Below are 23,044 nucleotides of genomic sequence, written 5' to 3' on the forward strand. Positions count from 1 at the left end.
CCCATTGAACTTGATGGGATGACACCATGATGTGGATTTCCCATTAACGAGTTAAAATCATTACACATTACTTGAGTTGGGATGTCAACTTGGCCAGCCCATAGTGGGAGTACAATGACATACCACGAACCGTAGACACTTCAACAAATATCGCATACATCTGTGTATCGGCGTCTGAATATTGATTTTGATAATCAACCATCATAGCAACATCAACATCGTTGGAGAGTTCGAACGCTGTATAAGTTAATAGAAATATTGCGGTTGAAAATATGTACTAAAGTGAGGACATTCTTCTAGTACTTCAAACATGAACATTCATTGAAATTTTAGTGATCAACTCCTTAAAAGTGATGTTTCTCTTGAAGGATATTCTAACAGAATGATTTGATGCGAAGACAACGTCGATTTCATGTTCCCGAATTTCTCCATCATAGTAAACAATAGCTGAAATATGCGTCATTTTGAGAGTTTGAAAGATTGAGAGTCTTATATCTACAAAAATAATAGTTGAATTACACCTAATTAAATTAATAGTATATGAATTAAAATATAAACTAATCCAAAAAAATTAAAAATTTTCACAATAATTTAAATAAACACAATTTTATATTGTTACCGTATTTACAAAATGTATCGAGGTATGATTCTGCCTTCCAATTTTACAACCGTAAAAAATACAAAATAATTAATACAATAAAATTTACTCAAATAATTAAATAAAAATAAATATAATATAATAAAAAATAATTTTACCTTATAAAAACAATAACAAAATATACTTAGTTTGATAGAAGTCAGAATAAGCAAGTAATTTGTGTGCGGTAATGTTTGCATTCAAAGAGATTATTTATCGGGGAGAGGATCGTTAAAAAGTTAAGTTTTCAGGCTCGGGTAATAATGGAGTACCCAATAATTCAACGTGCATAATGGAAGAATCATCTCCTTTCGTACGTGTCATACGTTCAGCAAAGACGCAGATGACCATTCACGCATTTTCTTAAATAGCGCCAACTCGAATAGAACCCACAAAGATGTGACTGACGATCCACGTTTTATTATCACCGTATCAAAAATAGTGCTAAATTGATAATATTAAGAGGAGAGTGTCTATCATTATTGAGTCACCAACCACATTAAACAAAACTAAAAAGTAATGGGAGACCAGTAATTAAAACAAACTTTAGGGTCAATGTTGAAACAACCAAAGTCAGTCTTCCACTGTCAGTGTTTTTTAGTTTAAATGGACAACTCCATTGAGACTTAGCTGCTCTGAACACACACACGCATAGATTTTATCGTCGCCCCAAAGCAAAGCAAAATGGCTCTTCAATTCACCCCCATGGTTTCTCAAACTAAGAAACTACCTTCTTTTGGTCTTCCACCCATGGCCACCCTTAGATCTCCCAAGGTTTCTATGGTCTCCACTGTCCCCCCTCGCTCCAAGTAAGTCTCTTCTTTCCTTCCTTTATTTTTGTACTTATTACTTCGTTTTTTGCTTGTTAAAATATGGATCTCTCCCCTTATCTTTAGCTTTTACATGTTTTTGGCCTTGGGTCTTCGTTTCATGTATGCATATTTGTGTAAAATGATCAAAATTTGGTGATCTCTTAGGATCTTACGGCATGCTTGGTGTTATTTTTCTTTGCGGGATGAATGAAGTTTTGAAATAGCTTATTTGGCGTTTATTATTCGTTTGCAAGTGACAAGAAGTTAACACAGTTTATGTGACCATTTTGTTGCAAAAAAATTTAAAAACTTCCAAACTTGTTCTTTCGTCGTTTTTATTAATTTTGGTTTTCGCCGTATTCCGGCGAAGTTACGGATGAACTTACCCGCGATGGGGTTTTTCATCGTCAAAAGGCGTTGATCGGAGCAACCAGTAGTAGATCGAAGCACCGATATGCTGTCGGCAGCCAAAAACCGGTTGTGTGGTGGACCAGGTACCAGATCAGTAGTTCCCACAAAAATATATCCCAAAGTCGAGCTGAAAAAGAAGCTCCGGCGACATGTTCTGGCCGGTGGTAGGTGGTAAATACATAGGAAATATAAGTAGAAAGAAAACAGACACGACACATAGAAAAGAAAAAGAAAGAAAAAGTAGAAAATAAAAAAAATTAGATAGAAGACACGACAAATATGGGGTAAATTTTTAGATAGTCTAAATATACTACTTCTTTTATTAAACCTACCAAAAGTTTAATTTAATGTAATGATTATGTGATGCTTATTTTTTTATTTTTTATTAAAAAATTTTATTCAGTTTTTTTAATTATTAAAGTTTATTATTAAAATTTTTTTATTTATTTTTTTAACATGGTAATAATCGTTTGAATTTATTTTTTTCGATCTGTCACTGTTTACCGTCTGATCGTTCTATTTTTTTAATTTGTTTTTCCTGTTGGTCTTGTATAATTTTTTACCTTTCGGAACGTTGATCGGATATTTTGATTTTCGTAAAGAGGTCAAAAATCGTTCGGATTTATTTTCTTCGATCGGTTGTTGTCCATCGTCCAATTATCCTGATTTTTCAGTATGTTGTTCGTGTTGGTCTTGCACAATTTTTCACCATTCGAAACGTTGATTGGAGATCCCGATCACTGCCGAAAATCCGATCGAGTGCAAGAAATATTTTTTTTTCTCTTTTTTCTGTTCAATTCTTTTCTTTTCCGTATGCTCTTTTCTTCTATTTGATTTTTATGATGAATTTTAATGTAGTTGATGATTTAAAATAATAGATAATGAGTTTTTTAATCGGGTTTTATTTAATGGGTAATGAGTTTTTAGTTGATGGTTGTTTAATAGGTAGTGGGTTTTTTAATGGTGCCAAAAGTTGGTTTAACCTGTAAGTTTAGTAAATCTTGGTAGATTGATTTAGGGATTTTTTGTTTATTTCAGAATAATTAAGCGCTGAATGATTTAAATGCTGAATGATTCAGAGACTCTGAATGGTTTGACTCTAAATATGACATGTTGTTTGATAATTGGCTCTGAATGATTCAGAATGTACTTCTGTGCTGAATCATTCAGCATTGTTTTGCTAAATCAGTTAGCACTGAATCATTCAGAAGTGCAAAACAAACGCGCTGAATGCTGAACGATTTAACATTCAGCGCTGAATGATCCTACTAAGAGGCAAACAAACAACCATTTACTTAACCTACTAGATTAAACCAATTTTTGGCATCACTAAAAAACTCACTACCTATTAAACAATCATCACAAAAAACCCGCTACCCATTAAATAAAATCCTACTAAAAAATTCACTATCTATTATTTTAAATTATCTATTATACTAAAATTCATCATAAAAATTAAAGAGAAGGAGTATACGGGAGAGAGAAGAATTGAAGAGAAAAAAAATGTTTCTTGCATTCTGTCGGATTTTCGCCGAAGATCGGGGTCTTTGATCAACGTTCCGAACGGTGAAAAGTTGCACAAGGCCAATACGAACAACATATTGAAAAATCAGGACGATCGGACGGTGGACAACAACGGATAGGAGAAAATAAATCCGAACGATTTTTGTCTTCTTTACAGAGATCGGGATCTCCGATCAACGTTTCGAATGGTGAAAAGTTGCGCAAGGCCAACACGAACAACATACTAAAAAATCAAAACAATCGGACGGTGGACGGCGGTGGATCGAAAAAAATAAATTCAAACAATTATTATTATGTTGAAGAAATAAATGAAAAATACTTTAATAAAAAAATTTAATAATGAAAAAAACCTTAATAGAAAATTTTAATAAAAAATAAAAAGATAATCATTACATAACCATTACACCAAACTTTTGGTAAATTTAGTAAAAGAATTAATATATTTAGACTAAACTTTTATATAATGTGTTTGAATTTTTTATTAGCTCGAATAATGATGAGTTGAGATTATTTTTTGAAATAGGATATTTGTTAAAAGTACGGTTTAAGACATAGATTAAAACTCGATTTTAATATAAATTTGAGGGAGACGCATGGAGTGTAATGCGTCTCTCATTTTTTTTTTTTATATTTTAATTTTTAATTAAGGTTTAGTTTTTATATAAAAAATTGAGGAGGACCATTATGCTACTTTGAACCTCCATGCAAATTGGGTGTATTATAATATTCATCCTATTCGAGTAAATAATTTCTCGAATGTACTAATCTAATAATTTTTTTTCAACTGTATTGTAAAAAATCAGCCCGACAAATATATTGAAGTACAAAATAAAAAATCTATTGTAATGATATTAATTATTATTAAGTAATGATAAGACAAAGTAGAGAAAACATTGTTTTTAATTTTTAATTTATCTTACAAATATTCTATCTTATATTTTTAGTTGATTTTTTAATTAAATTGATCCCATTCGATTTATGAAATCTCAATTGGTATTTTTTTAAAGGAAACATAATTGGTACATTAATAGTGTTTTTTAATCTTACAACTTAATTTAAAATATTGTTACGTTTTCTTAATTTATATTTTTAAAATAATAAAAATGTTGCATCATAAAAAACCTCAATTATTGTTGTATAAGATAATATTTTTTTGGTACATATATAATATTGTTTTATTTTATAATTTGAGTTTCTTAGTTAGTGTAATAGTTAAGTTAGTGTGGTTTGACTTGGGATAGATTTATAGTAATTATTGACAACGTATATGCACCTTATAGATATAATTGTTCGGATTTGAATCTTTCGAGTTATGCTTTTATAAGTTTGTTTAAAGAAAAAATAAGAATGTAATCCCCAATTGGTTTTTTTACTTGATGCAGAGAGGCAGAAACACTGAAGCAGCCGTTCATGGCACCTAAGCTGGTGCATCAGGCCACACACACCATGCCTCCCCAGAAGATCGAGATCTTTAAATCTTTGGATGATTGGGCTAGGGATAACATTCTCATTCATCTTAAACAAGTTGATAAATGTTGGCAGCCTAAGGATTTTCTTCCTGATCCTTCATCTGACGGATTCGAGGACCAAGTCCGAGAGCTCAGAGCGCGGGCGAATGAGATTCCAGACGAGTACTTCATCGTGTTGGTCGGTGACATGATCACGGAGGAAGCCCTTCCGACCTACCAAACAATGCTTAATACATTAGATGGAACTCGTGATGAAACTGGTGCTAGCCCTACTTCTTGGGCTACTTGGACGAGGGCTTGGACCGCCGAAGAGAACCGGCACACTGATCTACTCAACAAGTATCTCTACTTGTGTGGGAGGGTGGACATGAGGCAAGTTGAGAAGACGATTCAGTATTTGATCGGATCCGGAATGGTAAGATGCTTTGGCCACATGATTTACCTTGTTAGTTAAATTGCAAAATGAATACTTCAACTGAGGTCGTTTCTGCATACTGAGATGTATATTTTATAGGATCCGGGTACGGAGAATAGCCCTTACTTGGGATTCATCTACACAACTTTCCAAGAAAGGGCGACTTTTATCTCCCATGGGAATACAGCCAGGCTAGCCAAGGTGCATGGTGACATGAATTTGGCTCAGTTATGTGGTTCGATTGCTGCAGACGAAAAGCGTCACGAGACAGCATACACTAAAATCCTCGAAAAGCTCTTTGAGATCGATCCCGACGGATCCGTCCAGTCCTTTGCCGACATGATGAGGAAGAAAATATCGATGCCAGCCCACTTGATGTACGATGGCATAGACGAAAACCTCTTCGACCACTATGCATCCGTTGCGCAACGAATCGGGGTTTACACGGTCAAGGACTATGCCGATATAGTTGAGTATCTGGTGGAGAGATGGAAGGTGGAGCAACTCACCGGACTTTCGCCCGAAGGCCGTGAAGCTCAGGACTTCGTGTGCCGTCTTGCACCGAGAATTAGAAGGCTGGAGGAGAGAGCTCAATTGAAGGCTACTACGGAAACACCCAGTGTTCCATTCAGCTGGGTTTCTGGCAGGCAAGTTAAGCTCTGAATTCCCTGTCCAAGTAGCTTGTCACGCAAGAAGAGAAGGGCCTAGAGGAAATTGTGCTGAAAAACGTGTCTAGTTGTAATTTAAATAAGTGTTAGTTTGGGGACTTAAGTGAGGTTGTTTCTGTGTGTGTGTGTGCACCAACAATGAAGTATCAAGTTCCTTCTACTATTTCATGAAATCTTTTTGGACTGCCTCTAATACCGACAACTATAAACAAAAATCTTATAAAATACAAATATTCCAAGATGAAGTATTGGGTAAATAAAAACCCAAAATTAGTTTGCCTAAATTAAATATTTAGGATTCAATGAGGGTGGAGTAATCGGTAGTAAGAATTCCGCAATGAAGAGGAGTGAACGGTGGCGATTGATTCGGCAACAATAACAAATGAAATAAAGATTTGGGCTTCAGAATACTTTTTTGAGGGAACAGGGAAATGGAATCTGTTTTTGAAATGTCCGAAATTTATTTTTTATATTATAAATTATATAAAAATATATTATTTATAAACCATGGTATTTTAGTTTTAAATTATAAATTATTTATGTAATTTGGTATCTATATTATTTTTATTAGAATAGAATAAAAGCTCGAATTGATCTAATGATTAAACTTTAACCTTTAGATTCAAAGGTCCTGAGTTTGAATCCCTTCAAATATAACACTTCAACGATGTAGTTTGCATATTATTTTATTTTAAGATGAAAAAATCTTTAAAATTTAAATCACTTTAACTTTTTTAATAAAACATTTTAATTTTCAACGTTTTATTTTAAAATAAAAATATTTTTATTTTTGGGTCGCTTATGAACCAACTATTCTCGTTCACAGATCCGGAAACGTCTGGACAAAAATATTTTTTAAAAAGTTTAAATTGAAATAATAATTCAATAAAAAAAAGGATACTTTTATCATTGTGAATGTATTACAATACTTCCACAGCAGTCTCCCTCAGCTCCATGTGATAAAAATATTTATCTTTTAAAAACCATTTTCTACAAAGACAAGGCTCCTTGGAAACATCGCCATAACCCTATTTGAGGGATGTCGAAGTCGTCTGTGAAACCTACCATCTATTTGCTTAAGCATTATGCTACTATACTCCTTTCTTCATCAGATTAAAGCCAACCGTGTGGATCCTCTATTAGCGCGATTTCCAGGCCACGTAACGTGCTCTTCAAAATGGTTTCAACACAGTTAATCAATCTTTTTATGCATCAAATATGCAAAGCAAGTTAAAAATTAATTTGTTGAACTAGCATAAAAATTTGATTAATGCGTGATATTTTGTGTAAAATATGTTAAAAAGAGTTGAAGCATAATAAGAGATGTTTTGAAATAATTTTAAAAAAAATGTCAAAATTCTGCATTTAGGGGTAAAAGGTATTGATAATTTGTGTCGATATCCTATAAACTTCTTTTATTAAATGTATGAAAATATAAAACTTGAATTTATTATCAGTATTAACAATCAAATATCAATACCACAGCATGATAATGATATTAATAGATTTTTTTATTAGTATAAGGTTATTATAAAGTAGTAATTGTTTATAATATTTTGGCTCAATTGACAATGAATACAACAATAACAAAACCTTATTCCCATATGTAATGGGATAAGGGAGAGGTAGGGTAGTAGGCTGCCCCTAACGCCAGGTTGAGAGCAGCTTCCGTAGAAGACCTCCGGCAGTTAGAAAAATTAAAAATAAAGATAAAATACAATGCATGTATAAATAAATAAATAAATAAATACATAGTTGAACAATCTTCTTATGCAATCTTCATATACGCGTCTAAAATGAAAAGTAATCCCTGCGAAAAAATCTCTGCATATAGACAGAAACGTAAGACCTGGCTAAATTTAAAAAGAGGAAACATGAAGAGAATGATACACAGAAGTCAGCGATAGCAAGCTACGAGAAGGAATAAAGTCAAATGGGTTAAAACCTAAACTAAGGCAACACTACTCCGCTACCCTAGTTCTAAGCCTTCATAAATTCCAATGACAGAAACGTATAAAAAGTAGAAGTCATGGAAATTACTACAAATGCATTAAAAAGAAGACAGAGATGCTACACCCGATGGCTGTGACCCACAATGAATACACATACTACAAATATAATTACTTAAGCTGAGAACTTCTAAAAAGTAACATTTTTTTATCACTAATATTATTTAATGCATATCAACGTCTTTTTGTTTCAAGTAAAATATTTTTTAGAAAACGTTTTCTCATTTTCCAATTTTTACCTGAAGAAAAACCGATAGGTCAATGGAAAACATTTTCCTAGTCAACATAATTTCTTTTGCATTTTCTGCAAAATGACTTACGGTCTTATTTTTCATAAGTCATTTTTTGAATTTTTCACTTAAAAAAATACTCAAAATAATTTTATTTTATGTATTTAATATTATTATAATATTTTAATATCATTTTATTAAAATATTAATGATTAAAATATTAAAAATATATTTAATAATTTTATAATAATATAATATAATATTTTTTTAAATATACTCAATAATATTATAATAATATAATATAATATATTTTATTTTAATATATATAACAAATTATTAATAAATTTATATTATTTACTAATTTTATAGAAATAATATTATTAAATTAATAATAATGAAGAATATTATTTATGTATTTAATTTAGTATAATAGTACACTATTTTAATAAAGATATTTAAAATATATTAATTAATAATTTTCAAAATATAATATAATACTCTTACTTTAATAAATAATTAATATAATTTATAATATTTTTATGGGTTAACTACAAGGATAATAACTTATATTTGTGTTTTAACCATTTTTAGTCATTGATTTAAAAAAAAAGAAAAGAAGAAGATATTGTCACTTTTGTTTTTATTTAATTAAGATGTGGTCACCCGAGTCAACTGTCGTTAACAACAGTTAAATATTTTGATATAATCATACATTTGGTTCATGTTATCTATATATTCTCTCACTTTAGTCTTACTTTTAATGAATTAAAATAAATTCAATCCTCAATTGAATGATGTCACATGTCATGCCAGTATCACAATTTAGTTGGAGGCTAATTTTATTTTAATTTAATATATTTATTTCCACCAATCAAAACATGTGCCACCATCTGGTTAAAAAAAAACAAAAGAAAGCAAATTGGGCAAAAAAATTCAAACATTGATCACTTAGGAAACTAAACATGTATCCAACATTAAGCCAAGACCATTGCTTGGTCTAAAGTAGACAACATGATGCATATATTTTGTATCTCAGTGTATAAATACTTAAATTCATAATATTTATATATATTAACTTAAAAATATTTTTATATTAACTTATTAAATATATTTTATTATTAACTTAATTTAAAAATATTTATTTTCATTTAGAAATATATATTTTATGTTAAAATTTATTTAAAAGCATTACTAAATTGAGAGAATATGTAAATAATACATACCAAATGTGTGATTATATAAACTATCACGTCACATATTCAGTTAATTGTTAATAGCAGTTAACCCATGATGACTACATTTTAATCAGAGAAAAACAAAAGTGACTTTATCTTAATTAAATAAAAGCGAAAGTGACCATATTTTATATTTTTTAAAATCAGTGACCAAAAGTGGACAAAACACAAACATAAATAATCATCAATGTAGTTAACCCTATTTTTATTTCAATAGAATGTATTAATCTTAATATTTTTAATTATAAAATTAAAGAAGTAATATTTTAATAATAACGAATAAATTAATTCTAATATTTCAAAAATAATAATATTATGATAAATAATATTATTTATTTTATTTAATATTTATAATAAAACAATTCTAAAACATTTCATGAAGTAATGTAAAATGATTTACATAATATTTTTCACACATTGTAAAACGTTTTCCAAAAAAAAAAATTTATTTTACGAAAAACATTTTTCAAACAAAATTTTCGGCAAAACTTTCGAGATAATGTTCTGGAAAAAATTAATTCACGAGATAAAGCACTCCCAAGATTAATTGCTCAAATAAGGTGAAATCCACAGTGTTGGCCGTAGGTCGCAATGCCTTCCGGGCGACCTACTAGGTCGCCATGTCTTCCGGGCGAGCTACAAGAGATTGCATGTGCCATGCACGTCCCAACACGATGGGCATCTGAGGCCATCCGACCGAGGCCATCCGAGAGCATCCGAGGCCATCCGACCGAGGCCATCCGAACGAGCTATGCGAGGGCATCCGAGGGCAACCGAGCGAGCTATGCGAGGGAATCCGAGGGAAGCCGAGCGAGGGTAGGTCGCCCGGAGTGCATGGTGACCTACAAGGTCGCCCGGAGGGCATGGCGACCTATGTGTTGGGACGTGCATGTGCCATGCAACACGTTCATTCTCTCTGTTTGAGCAAGGGTAGGTCGCCCGGAGTGCATGGCGACCTACAGCTAACACTGTGGATTTCACCCTATTTGAACAATTAATTTTGGGAGTCCATTAGCTCGTGAATTAATTTATTTCAGAACATTATCTCGAAAGTTTTGCCCAAAATTTTCAGTGAGGCAAAGAGACATTTAATATCTCTTATTGATACTAATACCATGTCAAGCCTTCAAGGATATTAATACTTTAAGTTAAATAGTGATACCCTGTTCAAATTTTGTAAATTATTCATTTGATTTTCTTTTAAAAACGTTTTAAATACTTTTAAAGTTTTAAAGTAACCTAAAAAATAGTCCTCACTTCCATAAGATTTAAATTTACCTTAGACAGGACATTATTTTGATATACAAATGTGATGATGTCTTTAGCCTCATCATTTATACAATACGAGTAGGTGGTGTTACAAAAAGAATTAAATATATATTTAAAATTAAGTTATAGTCAATGGGAATTTATTAATAAAATCTTATATATCAAAATTTTAATATTTCTCTACAAAATTATGAAACATTATATATGAAGTTTTTTTATATGTGGAGTTTTTTAGAATGATTATAGATATTTTAGTAAATAATCATGATATAAATCTTTTTTTTTTGTTAGAATTACCATTTCAGCATTTATAAAATACATTACAATCTAATTCTTAATTTATTTATTTGGAAACTTTAGATAAAATTAATAATTGAAGTTAATATATAATATGTAATTACCATTTGATTATTTTTTTAACAGTACGTTTAAATTCCTTTGAGTTGAGAGTTCTTTTTGGTAGGATAGGGAGATTTTAAGTATTAGACGATCATGAACTCAAATTTTATGAAGATAATTTTTTTTCCATTTGATCTAGTTTGCCCCTTTATGGATTAATATTGTTTATTCATGAAGAATAAAAGCTCTAATTTAAAATTATGCACATGATTTTTTTTATTAAAACTGTTGGGAATTTATAAGTAGAAAAATAATCAAAACGATATCAATGTAAAATAAGACATGTAAGAGGTAAGAGATTTAATGTGGTTCGATCTTATCTACCTACATGGATGAAAAGAATAATAACCCACTACAAACGTAGACATCATGAAGGGTACAAAAATACATGATATCTAATGTATACTAAAATTCACTATCTATACTAAAACTTGGAGAATCCCAAATCACTCTCAATATCCTTTCAAAACTAATCTTTACAACATAAACCCCAAAAGTTTCAGAGATTGTAACACCCTAATCCGATCCAACCCAAAAACACAATGGATTAGAATGTCACACGAAACTTGTAACACTCTAAACCCAATTAGGTCTAAAGTGCCACATTGGGCTACCGAGACAACCTCTGATTTTCAAAACCTATTCATTTTCTTTTTCAAATATGCTGAATAGTACCATAATTAAAAACATAGATAACTATTATAAAAACAATTTATAAACCGGACCTCCATGACACATAATTTAGAATCAAAATAATACAAACTCTGAGTTTAATAAATTGAATACATAAGTAAGGTTCTATGAATACATATGCCCGTTAAGCTATGATACAATACTCTGAAGGAGATGCTGGAAGTTCTGCTGCGAGGGTGCTCTACGAACTGCTCGAGATACTGACCTACCAACGAAAAACATCTGAAGGATGAACTTACAAATCCCAACAATATAATCAATAATCTAGACAACATAAGAATTTTATAAACTCAAGCATGTTGAAGATACGATACTAAGCAGTAGGTACATGCATGATCTAAATCAAGTGTTACTTAAGGTTTAATTGTTCTACCCCTGAAGTAGAGATCTCATGCATCCCTAAAACCTCGGCTAAGGGCTTAACCATGAGTACACCTCTAAAGGGTCTATAACTCTACTGGTTGTATTTGCTGCGTATTGTCTAAATGCTATACTGACACTCTTGTGCATTATCTAAATGCAACACTAACTTTGATATGCATTATCTGAATGCAATTCTAACTATGCTATGCATTATCTAAATGTAGCACTTACTTTGTTATGTATTATATGAATGCAATACTGATACTACTATGCATCACACAAGTTGAGGTAGGTATCATGGTGCAGCTGAGGGGTTATATTTCGGAGCTCACACACCCCTCTAGCCTACCTAGGGTAGCCTTGGGTGCCTGGGTGAGATCTGGAACTGCATTGGATATGTACACCCGACCTCTCAGATATCTGAGGTGAGATTTGGAGCTGCATCGAAAACGTATACCCCGCCAACTTACTTCGTCGAGTCTTGGTGCATCTGCATTCAATTGGAAAAAGAAGTATTATGTCATTGACTGATATATACTTAGGCATACTAACAAACAAGACAATTTCCTACTGCTAAAATATCTTGGGTGTCCAAGCTCTTTCCCGAGTGTTACACAAAGGTTAGTTTTATGACATCTTAGTTGTTATTGTTTCTAGCTATTATTTTTACTATTTTTGCTTCTAGTTGTTATCTCGCTCGTTCTTTCATCTAGAAAATTATACGAGGTTTTATTAATATGTTACAATTGATAATCTATACTAATATGATTATACGTTTTTTAAGGTTATTTTAGTCATTCTCTGACTCTGGTGAAATCTCTACGCATTTCGAGACTTCACGACGATTTCTGTGTTTACTGTTTACTAGCTTGGTTGGGTCGATATTTGACTCGGGTTCATTTCTGGTTAGTGATACTTTATTCAATATTACTACGCTTTCTTGTGCACTGATCTTATTGGACACGAAATTCGAATTCGATGGAGTCCGATCGGACTCGTTCTTATTGGGTTAGGATTTTTTTAAAATAAAATTGGGTTTGGATCGTGTTGGGTTAGGTTTTTTAGAGGAAAATTTAAGCTGGGTTGAGTTTACATTTAAGGTAAAAGATACGAGACTCAAAAAATTATATAGTTGTATATTATATATTTAGGAATAATTACAATAATACATATTTATATTGTTTATTTTCAATCAAATGCTTATTTTATTGAAGAAATTTAATATTTTTTTTATAAATATATTTATTTTCGATTGGGTGGGATTGAGTTCGAGTTTATCTAAAAAATATGGATCGGGTGTAGAGTCACCCTAAACCCAGGTCAATCGAGTTTCGAATGAAGAATATATAATTTTCAGATCGAATTAAATTTCAAGTAGAAAATATATAATTTTTGGGTCAAATATGGTTAATTGAAAATCTGACTCAACCCATACCCATCACGTTATGACTCGTGTGCTTGAACTGATCCACCCTTGGATCCACACCTTTAATTTGATTTTGGGTAAATTACAGTTTTAGTCCTTCCATTTTTGTTGTATATTTTAATTTGATCCTTTTATTTGTTATTTCTCACTATTTGGGTCATTTTAATCTCTATATTTTCAATTTAGTCTTTTTACAACTTAATTGCCTATTTGACCCTTGTAAGCTTTTCTTTTGCAATTTAATCTTAACGTGTTATTTATTAATTTTTTGACATTATACATTTTGTTTAATTTTTTTGTATAACCACCGCAATCTAATCTATTAATCAACTAATTCGGATCGGGTACTGTAGATATAAAGACGACCTTCCCAACCTATTTTACTCTAATCGCAATCACAATCACAAGGATTAAAACCTTTGACTTTACTTAAAAGATTTGATGTCTTGTTTCACTAAACTAATGGGTTTGTTATGTTTTGTTTATTTATGCACACATAATCATTCTTTATTAATCATTACTTCTAACATTTTATGTGCGTTTTCATTTGCTTTAAAAATAGAAACATTCAATTATTTTGAAGGTATTGATTTTTGGCGTCGGAGAATACTCTAATATTCCTCCCACGTAATCAACTTATAAGTCTGATTTTGATCATGAAGTTAGATGCATACCTAATTTAAAGGTATTCAATCAAAACCAACCTAAAACGATTAATGACAATTCCAACCATGTAACGAGCTCTTCAAAAACTCTACACATTTAAACCATCCCAAAATAGTTTCAACACAGTGAAACAATCTTTTTATGCATCAAATATGCAAAGCAAGTTAAAAATTAATTTGTTGAACTAGCATAAAAATTTGATTAATGCGTGATATTTTGTGTAAAATATGTTAAAAAGAGTTGAAGCATAATAAGAGATGTTTTGAAATAATTTAAAAAAATGTCAATATTTAGGTGTAAAAGGTATTGATAATTTGTCCTATAAACTTTTTTTATTAAATATATGAAAATATCAAACTTGAATTTATTATCAGTATTAACAATTAAATATCAATACCAACATCATGATATTGATATTAATAGATTTTTTTTAAGGGGATTATAAAGTAGTAATTGTTTATAATATTTTGGCCCAATTGACAATGAATACACACACTACAAATATAATTACTCAAGTTGAGAACCTCTAAAAAGTAACATTTTTTTTATCACTAAGATTATTTAATGGATATTAGAATCTTTTTGTTTCAAGAAATATATTTTTTAGAAAACGTTTTTCTCATTTTCCAATGTTTAGCTGAAGAAAAACCGATAGGTCAATGAAAAACATTTTCTTAGTCAACATAATTTCTTTTGCGTTTTCTGAAAAAATGACTTACGGTCTGATTTTTCATAAATTATTTTTTGAAATTTTCACTTAAAAAAATACTCAAAATTTTTTTATTTTATGTATTTAATATTAATATAATATTTTAATATCATTTTAATTAAAATATTAATTATCAAAATATAAAAAAATATATTTAATAATATTTCTAATAATATAATATTATATTTTTAAATATACTCAATAATATTATAATAATATAATATAATATATTTTTAATTTAATATATATAACAAATTATTAATAAATTTATATTATTTACTAATTTTATAGAAATAATATTATTAAATTAATACTAATGAATAATATTATTTATGTATTTAATTTAGAATAATAATTTAATAAAGATATTTAAAATATATTAATTAATAATTTTTCAAAATATAATATAATACTCCTACTTTAATAAATAATTAATATAATATATAATATTTTTATGGGTTAACTACAGGGATAATAACTTATGTTTGTGTTTTATCCACTTTTGGTCGTTGATTTCAAAAAACATAAGATATTGTCAGTTTTATTTTTATTTAATTAAGATGTGGTCCTCCGAGTTAACTACCGTTAACAACAATTAAACATTTTGATATAATCATACATTTGATCCATATTATCTACATATTCTCTAAAATTAGTTATACTTTTAATAAATTAAAATAAATTTAATCCTCAATTGAACGATGGCACATGTCATGCGAGTGCCACAATTTGGTTGGATGACTAACTTTATTTTAATTTAATATATTTATTTCCATCAATCAAAGAGTGACATGTGCCACCCTCTAGTTGGAAAAAAAAAACAAAAGAAAACAAATTGGGCAAAAAAGATTCAAACCTTGGTCACTTAGGAAACTAAACATGTATCCAACCATTAAGTCAAGACCATTGCTTGGTCTAAAGTAGACAACATGGTGCATATATTTTGTATCTTAGTGTATAAATACTTAAATTCATAATATATATATATATATATATTAGCTTAAAAATATTTTTATATTAACTTATTAAATATATTTTATTATTATGTTAATTTAAAAATATTTATTTTTTATTTTCATTTAGAAATATATATTTTATGTTAAAATTTATTTAAAAGTATGACTAAATTGAGAGAATATGTAAATAACACGAAAAAATGTATGATTATACAAACTATCATGTCACATATTCTGTTAATTGTTAATAGGAGTTAACCCGTGATGACTATATCTTAATGAAAGTTACCATATCTTAATTAAATAAAAATGAAAGTGATCATATCTTATATTTTTTGAAATCAGTGACCGGACAAAATACAAACATAAATAATCATCAATGTACCCATTTTTATTTCAATAGAATGTATTAATTTTAATATTTTTAATTATAAAATTACAGAAGTAATTTTTTTAATAACAAAGAATAAATTAATTCTAATATTTTAACAATATTAATATTAAGTTTTTATGATAAATAATATTATTTATTATATTTAATATTTGTAATAAATAATTTCTAAAAAATTCATCAAGTAATGTCCAAACAACGTTTTTCAAAAATGTTTTCTAAAAAAATTAATTTATTTTACTGAAAACATTTTTCAAACAAAATTTAGGGATAATTACAAAGAGACCCTTAATATCTCTTCTTGATACTAATACCATGTCAAGCCTTCAAGGATATTAATACTTTAAGTTAAATAGTGATACCCTGTTCAAATTTTGTAAATTATTCATTAGATTTTCTTTTAAAAACTTTATAAATACTTTTAAAGTTTTAAAGTAACCTAAAAAATAGTCCTCACTTCCATAAGATTTAAATTTACCTTAGACAGGACATTATTTTGATATACAAATGTGATGATGTCTTTAGCCTCATCATTTATACAATACGAGTAGGTGGTGTTACAAAAAGAATTAAATATATATTTAAAATTAAGTTATAGTCAATGGGAATTTATTAATAAAATCTTATATATCAAAATTTAAATATTTCTCTACAAAATTATGAAACATTATATATGAAGTTTTTTTATATGTGGAGTTTTTTAGAATGATTATAGATATTTTAGTAAATAATCATGATATAAATCTTTTTTTTTGTTAGAATTACCATTTCAGCATTTATAAAATACATTACAATCTAATTCTTAATTTATTTATTTGGAAACTTTAGATAAAATTAATAATTGAAGTTAATATATAATATGTAATTACCATTTGATTATTTTTTTAACAGTAGGTTTAAATTCCTTTGGGTTGAGAGTTCTTTTTGGTAGGATAGGGAGATTTTAAGTATTAGACGATCATGAACTCAAATTTTATGAAGATAATTTTTTTTTCCATTTGATCTAGTTTGCCCCTTTATGGATTAATATTGTTTATTCATGAAGAATAAAAGCTCTAATTTAAAATTATGCACATGATTTTTTTATTAAAACTGTTAGGAATTTATAAGTAGAAAAATAATCAAAGCGATATCAATGTAAAATAAGACGTGTAAGAGGTAAGAGATTTGATGTGATTCGGTCTTATCCACCTACACGGATGAGAAGGATAATAATCCACTACAAACGTAGACATGACTAAGGGTACAAAAATACATGATATCTAATGTATACTAAAATTCACTATCTATACTAAAACTTGGAGAATCCCAAATCACTCTCAATATCCTTTCAAAACTAATCTTTACAACATAAACCCCAAAAGTTATAGAGATTGTAACACCCTAATCCGATCTAACCCAAAAACGCAATGTATTAGAATGTCACACGGAACCTGTAACACCCTAAACCCGATTGGGCCTAAAGTGCCACATTGGGCTACCAAGGCAACCCCTGATTTTCAAAACCTATTCATTTTCTTTTTCAAATATGCTAAATTGTATCATAATTAAAAACATAGACAACTATTATAGAAACAATTTATAAACTGAAGCTCCATGACACATAATTTAAAATCAAAATAATATAAACTCTGAGTTTAATAAATTGAATACATAAGTAAGGTTCTATGAATACATATGTCCGCTAAGCTACGATACAATACTCTGAAAGAGATGCTAGAAGTCCTGCTGCGACGGTGCTCTGCGAACTGCTCAAGCTACTGACCTACCAATGAAAAACATCCGAAGGCTGAGCTTACAAAGCCCAACAATATAATCACTAATATAGAGCAATATAAGAATTTTATAAATGCAAGCATATTGAAGATATGGTACTAAGCAGTAGGTACATGCATGATCTAAATTAAGTGCTACTTAAGGCTTAATTGTTCTATCCTTGAAGTAGGGGTCTTATGCATCCTCGGCTAAGGGCTTAATCATGAGTACACCTCTAAAAGGTCTATAACCCTACTGGCTGTATCTGTTGCACATTGTCTAAATTCTATACTGACACTCTTATGCATTATCTAAATGATATACTAACACTCTTATGCATTATCAAAATACAACACTAACTTTACTATACATTATCTGAATGCAATACTAACTCTGCTATGCATTATCTAAATGCAGTACTGACTCTATTTTGTATTGTCTGAATGCAATACTGATACTACTATGCATCACACAAGTTGAGGTAGGTATCATGGTGCAGCTGAGGGGCTGCATTTCAGATCTCACACACCCCCTCTAGCCTACCTAGGATACCCTTGGGTGCCTGGGTGAGATCCGAAATTGCATTGGAGATATTAACCTGGCCCCTCAGATATCTGAAGTGAGAGTCAAAGCTGCATCGAAAATGTACACCTCGCCAACTTACTTCGTCGAGTCTTGGTGCATCTGCGCTCAACTGGCAAAAGAAGTATTATGTCATTGAGTGTTATATACCTAGGCATACTAACAAACAAGACAATTGCCTAATGCTAAAATAACTTGGGCGTCCTAGCTGTATCTTGAGTGTTACACAAAGGTTAGTCTTATGACATCTTAGTTGTTATTGTTACTATTTTTGTTTCTAGTTGTTATCTATCTCGTTCTCTTATCTAGAATATTATGCGAGGTTTTATTAATATGTTACTATTAATAATCTATACTGATATGGTTATACGCTATTTAAGGGTATTTTAGTCATTATCTGGCTTTAGTGAAATCTCTACGCGTTTCGAGGCTTCACGATGATTTCTGTGTTTATTTTTTTACTAGCTGAGGTTTTGGTTGGCTCGATATTTGACTTGGGTTCATTTATGGGTAGTGATACTCTATTCACTATTACTACGCTTTCCCTCACTTCACCATCGAATTTAAGGAATAACTGCATGTCCAACTCTCTTGGTCGTTATAATGATTTATGACACTACTCTCTCATAATCTAATTGCTTGGTCATACCTCTCGTCGGCACACATTGCGCACAGATCTTCCATCCATAAATATTTTTTATGTACTCACTGAAGATTCTTGGACGTATTACGGCTGCTATGGCTACACTAATTATAACCTACTCCTATGAGTGTCACTAGGGCCCTTTGGCTATTTATGCCTTTCACGGATTAAGTCTTATCTTTACAGACCATCCCTATCTCTTATAGACCTTACCCGGGTCAAATCTGATCACACAAGGTGGATAGTATCGATACCTAGTTGTAGTATAGATACCATAAGGTCAAGTATCGACACCCTTATGTTATCAGTACAAAAAATGCATTCTGTTACAAAAATAGGGCCTCAATATCGATATTGATACCTTGAGTATCGATATTGCATGCACATATCATTACTCACCCTGGTAGTATCGATACCCCCCTCTAAAAATTGTAATTTTAGCCCCAATTCAACCAGTATCGATACTATTCATCCTAGTATCGATACTTGAACCCTAAAAAATAATATTTTAGGCTCGGGAATCATCTAAAAATCATCATAAATGACTTTGTTTAGTTTTTATTAAGTTGTTTAGGGTCTTAAGGTGTCTTAAAAACACATTATTAACACCTAAAACATGGTTTGATCATGAAATCCAAGGTAAACCTAAACATGCTCAAATATCCAAATCCTAGCAATTTCTTAAAATTTATGGAAACTTAATACTCCAAATGATTAGAAATACATTACCTTGATTAAAAGATCTCGAAATGGATCTCCTTTAGCTAACAAACACTCTCATTTAGGCTTGGATGATGAAACCCTTCATTTTCTTATAAAAATAAAAACCCAAGGCTTGAATCTTTAAACCAATGCCGCTGGGGGTTAATTAGGACAAAAATGAAGTATAAAAAACACTAAAAGACATTACCTTTACCATGGAGCTTGGATAGAAAAAAGAAGGAAAAGAGAAAGAGAAAAGAAATGAAGAGGATAAGAAGATAAAAAGATAATAAAGTCTCCATCTTTTAAGAACAGGCTTATTGCACTACTGGCCCCTCTTCATCTTCCTACTATGCAAAAATCCATTTTTTATGGCTAATTGGGCCCAAGTCAATACCAATTAAGCCTATCAACTTGAATTATAAATTCTACGGGGTCAACAAACCTCTCGGGTAAACCCGAAACTACCAGCCTCGAATTTGGGGCGTTACAAAATTCCACGGTATCTGACTATTTCCCATTTACCTTGTGACTTACATACACCCTACTCATCTGATCGAGCATATAAGGTTCTCGCAACTAGAAATCGGTCACTTTTCAAGCAAAACTAGCAACATCTGGCTCTCCCGTATATCATGCCTCACAAAGTGGAGATATATCTTAATCACACTTTGATTAAAGATTCTGAGACATTGCGTCTGACACTCACTATCACTTACCCATACTGAGCTATTTGATGACGATTTTCGCTAGTCATACGACACTTAACGAACTTGATTTTCATTAATCTAAAGAACACAAAATATGTGATATTATACACATTGCGTATTGCTGGGTATGAAATATAGGCCACACTCATATACCACACGAAGACACCACTGACGAGGCTTGGCTCACTTTGTTGACTCACTAACTATTCTTGCAAGAAGACATCATGGTGAAGTTTAAGGGTTCATTACACCTTGAGAGTTCATTACTCACTATGAAACCTATAGTACCTTTAAAATCTAGGGTGAAATTTTGGAAGTGATGCATCAGAATATACACCAAGAAAATTTACTCCTTGCGAGTACTTGGGGCATATGTACCCAGTTACAACCTGAAGTGCCTTGGCACTTGCCGAGACATATTTTTAGATCTTTGACAACAGGGTGATCACTATATTAACAAGAGTAATTGAGTACTCTCAACACTCTCATGGAGATCTCTACCTCTATGATTGAACCTGGGATTTCTAGTTCTCTGTGGGTCATTCATATGAACCCTCTACTGACGATATGAAGACATACTTATAGTCTCGTATCTGACGGTACTATAAACAAGGATACTCCCTTAGGGAACACATAAGGGTGAGATTCTACGGCTAATATTTCTTAGAGTTGATCTTCAACTCAACAAGGAAAAACCACCTATCCTCCTTACTCTGAATCCCAAAATCCTAAGGTCAAGAAACACTTGTGCTAACAACTTCCCTTAGGTCCACTATTGAGTCTGATCTAGCCCTAAATAACTATTTAGGGTACCCTTATTTAAACCACCAAAGTCTACCTACTAGTCACTTAGATCCACACTTTTGGATTCTCTATTTGACATCTCATTTACGATAACAACGTCTTGACCCTATCTCTTCATAATTTGCCAAGATGAATAAAAAAACTGATCGATTTACTCCACTAACCTTATGTTTGAACATAGAACTGACACATCCCAGAGAAGGTTTTCAACCAAGCTAAGCTACTGGGATCACTCCCCTCGATCAAGATAAAACACTACTACTAGAACTAAAGCAATCATTTACCATAAAAATTAAGGTTTCATATTCGTAATACTTACTTGAGGGTTTAAAGTATATTTCTCGTTATTTTTGCTACAATGCTAGCACCCTGAATAATCCAAAACTCTACCAGAGCTTCAAAAGCTCACCATTGTTGGGGGGGTGACGGTCTCCTATGAGATCCTACAATTGACCTATGATTCGGTTGGAATAACTAAGCCGACGTCACTCTTCTTTGCTCATGCAGACCCCTAGTTCTCCATACCACTGACTGAGATAGATCCACTGATACACAAGTCCTTATACTCGGGGTACCTGACTCACCCAACAATCTTATCCTCATGCTCTACGTTGAAACACTCTGAGCAGATCTGTCACTAATTGCACACTCATATCAAAATAGAATCTTCCAAGATACCTCTTTTACCTTAAGACTCGGTCACGATAACCTATGGAGCATAATGACTCACTCAAGGAAGGTAACTTTCACCTATTCGAACACTGGGTGATCTCCCTAAATTAGCTGATAGAACTGAAATCTCAAGTCATCCATATGCACCTCACTAATATACTTGCTCTAAACTCACCCGAGAATTGATTCCACGTGGGTACCTCTAGTTGTAGGGACATTTATAGAGTTTTCACCAATCGATAATATCACGTTTGAGCAAAAAATTGATACATTCTAACTTACCTTATGGGGTAAAGTGAAGCTGCCTGAAAGTCATATGGTCTCTATCACAACCACTGATCGACTGAAATTGGGTAATGCCTGAACCAAAGAAGTCAACTGTCTGATACATCCTTAGTCTCTCTACTGAGATTCTGTTGGCACTACACACCCTGGTGATTGACTGAACTGTCTGAGTTCTAGGAAACGTCCACTACCTCTCTGAGAGTGGAAGTTATACCTCTGAAAAAGGTCACCTTTGAGATGCTTGAGCCCGATGGGACAACAATAATCTCTATCATTGAAAGAAACCATTTACTAATTTTATCAGGGTTAGAGGCTTGCCTCTCTATCTGATTAACTGAATTACACTAAAAACTACCTGTCATCACGAATTCTACAACATAGGTTAAGGAAGGAAGAACCATCAAGATTCCAGAATTATATAAGTACTTTTAGTACCTATATGGATGTATTTACTGACATCTTACTAATACTGACCACTGGGTCCTAGAACCGACTCAACCCGATGCCATGATACTATTAAATGTAACACCCTAAACCTGATTGGGCCTAAAGTGCAACATTGGGCTACCGAGGCAATCCTTGATTTTCAAAACTTGTTCATTTTCTTTT

The 23,044-nt window shown here is 31.2% G+C and overlaps 1 protein-coding gene across 1 annotated transcript; it reads left to right on the forward strand.

Moving 5' to 3' along the window:
• The first annotated feature begins 1,259 nt into the window (after positions 1 to 1,259).
• LOC120152610 (stearoyl-[acyl-carrier-protein] 9-desaturase, chloroplastic-like) lies at positions 1,260 to 6,096 on the forward strand. The gene is made up of 3 exons (XM_039164808.1): positions 1,260 to 1,446; positions 4,767 to 5,268; positions 5,368 to 6,096. The coding sequence occupies exons 1-3, from the start codon at positions 1,322 to 1,324 to the stop codon at positions 5,929 to 5,931; spliced, it is 1,191 nt and encodes a 396-aa protein (XP_039020739.1). The 5' UTR covers positions 1,260 to 1,321; the 3' UTR covers positions 5,932 to 6,096.
• The last annotated feature ends 16,948 nt before the right edge of the window (positions 6,097 to 23,044 follow it).

The sequence above is a fragment of the Hibiscus syriacus genome, unplaced genomic scaffold (genome assembly GCF_006381635.1).
Source record: "Hibiscus syriacus cultivar Baekdansim isolate YM2019G1 unplaced genomic scaffold, ASM638163v2 tig00111095_pilon, whole genome shotgun sequence".
NCBI classification, from domain to species: Eukaryota; Viridiplantae; Streptophyta; class Magnoliopsida; order Malvales; family Malvaceae; genus Hibiscus; species Hibiscus syriacus.

Bases quoted from the DNA above. Each gene is read 5' to 3' on its own strand.
- LOC120152610 (XM_039164808.1), top strand. From the start codon at position 1,322: ATGGCTCTTCAATTCACCCCCATGGTTTCTCAAACTAAGAAACTACCT. The intron at 1,447-4,766 runs GTAAGTCTCTTC...TACTTGATGCAG, and splicing joins ACTGTCCCCCCTCGCTCCAA to AGAGGCAGAAACACTGAAGC. The intron at 5,269-5,367 runs GTAAGATGCTTT...TATATTTTATAG, and splicing joins ATTTGATCGGATCCGGAATG to GATCCGGGTACGGAGAATAG.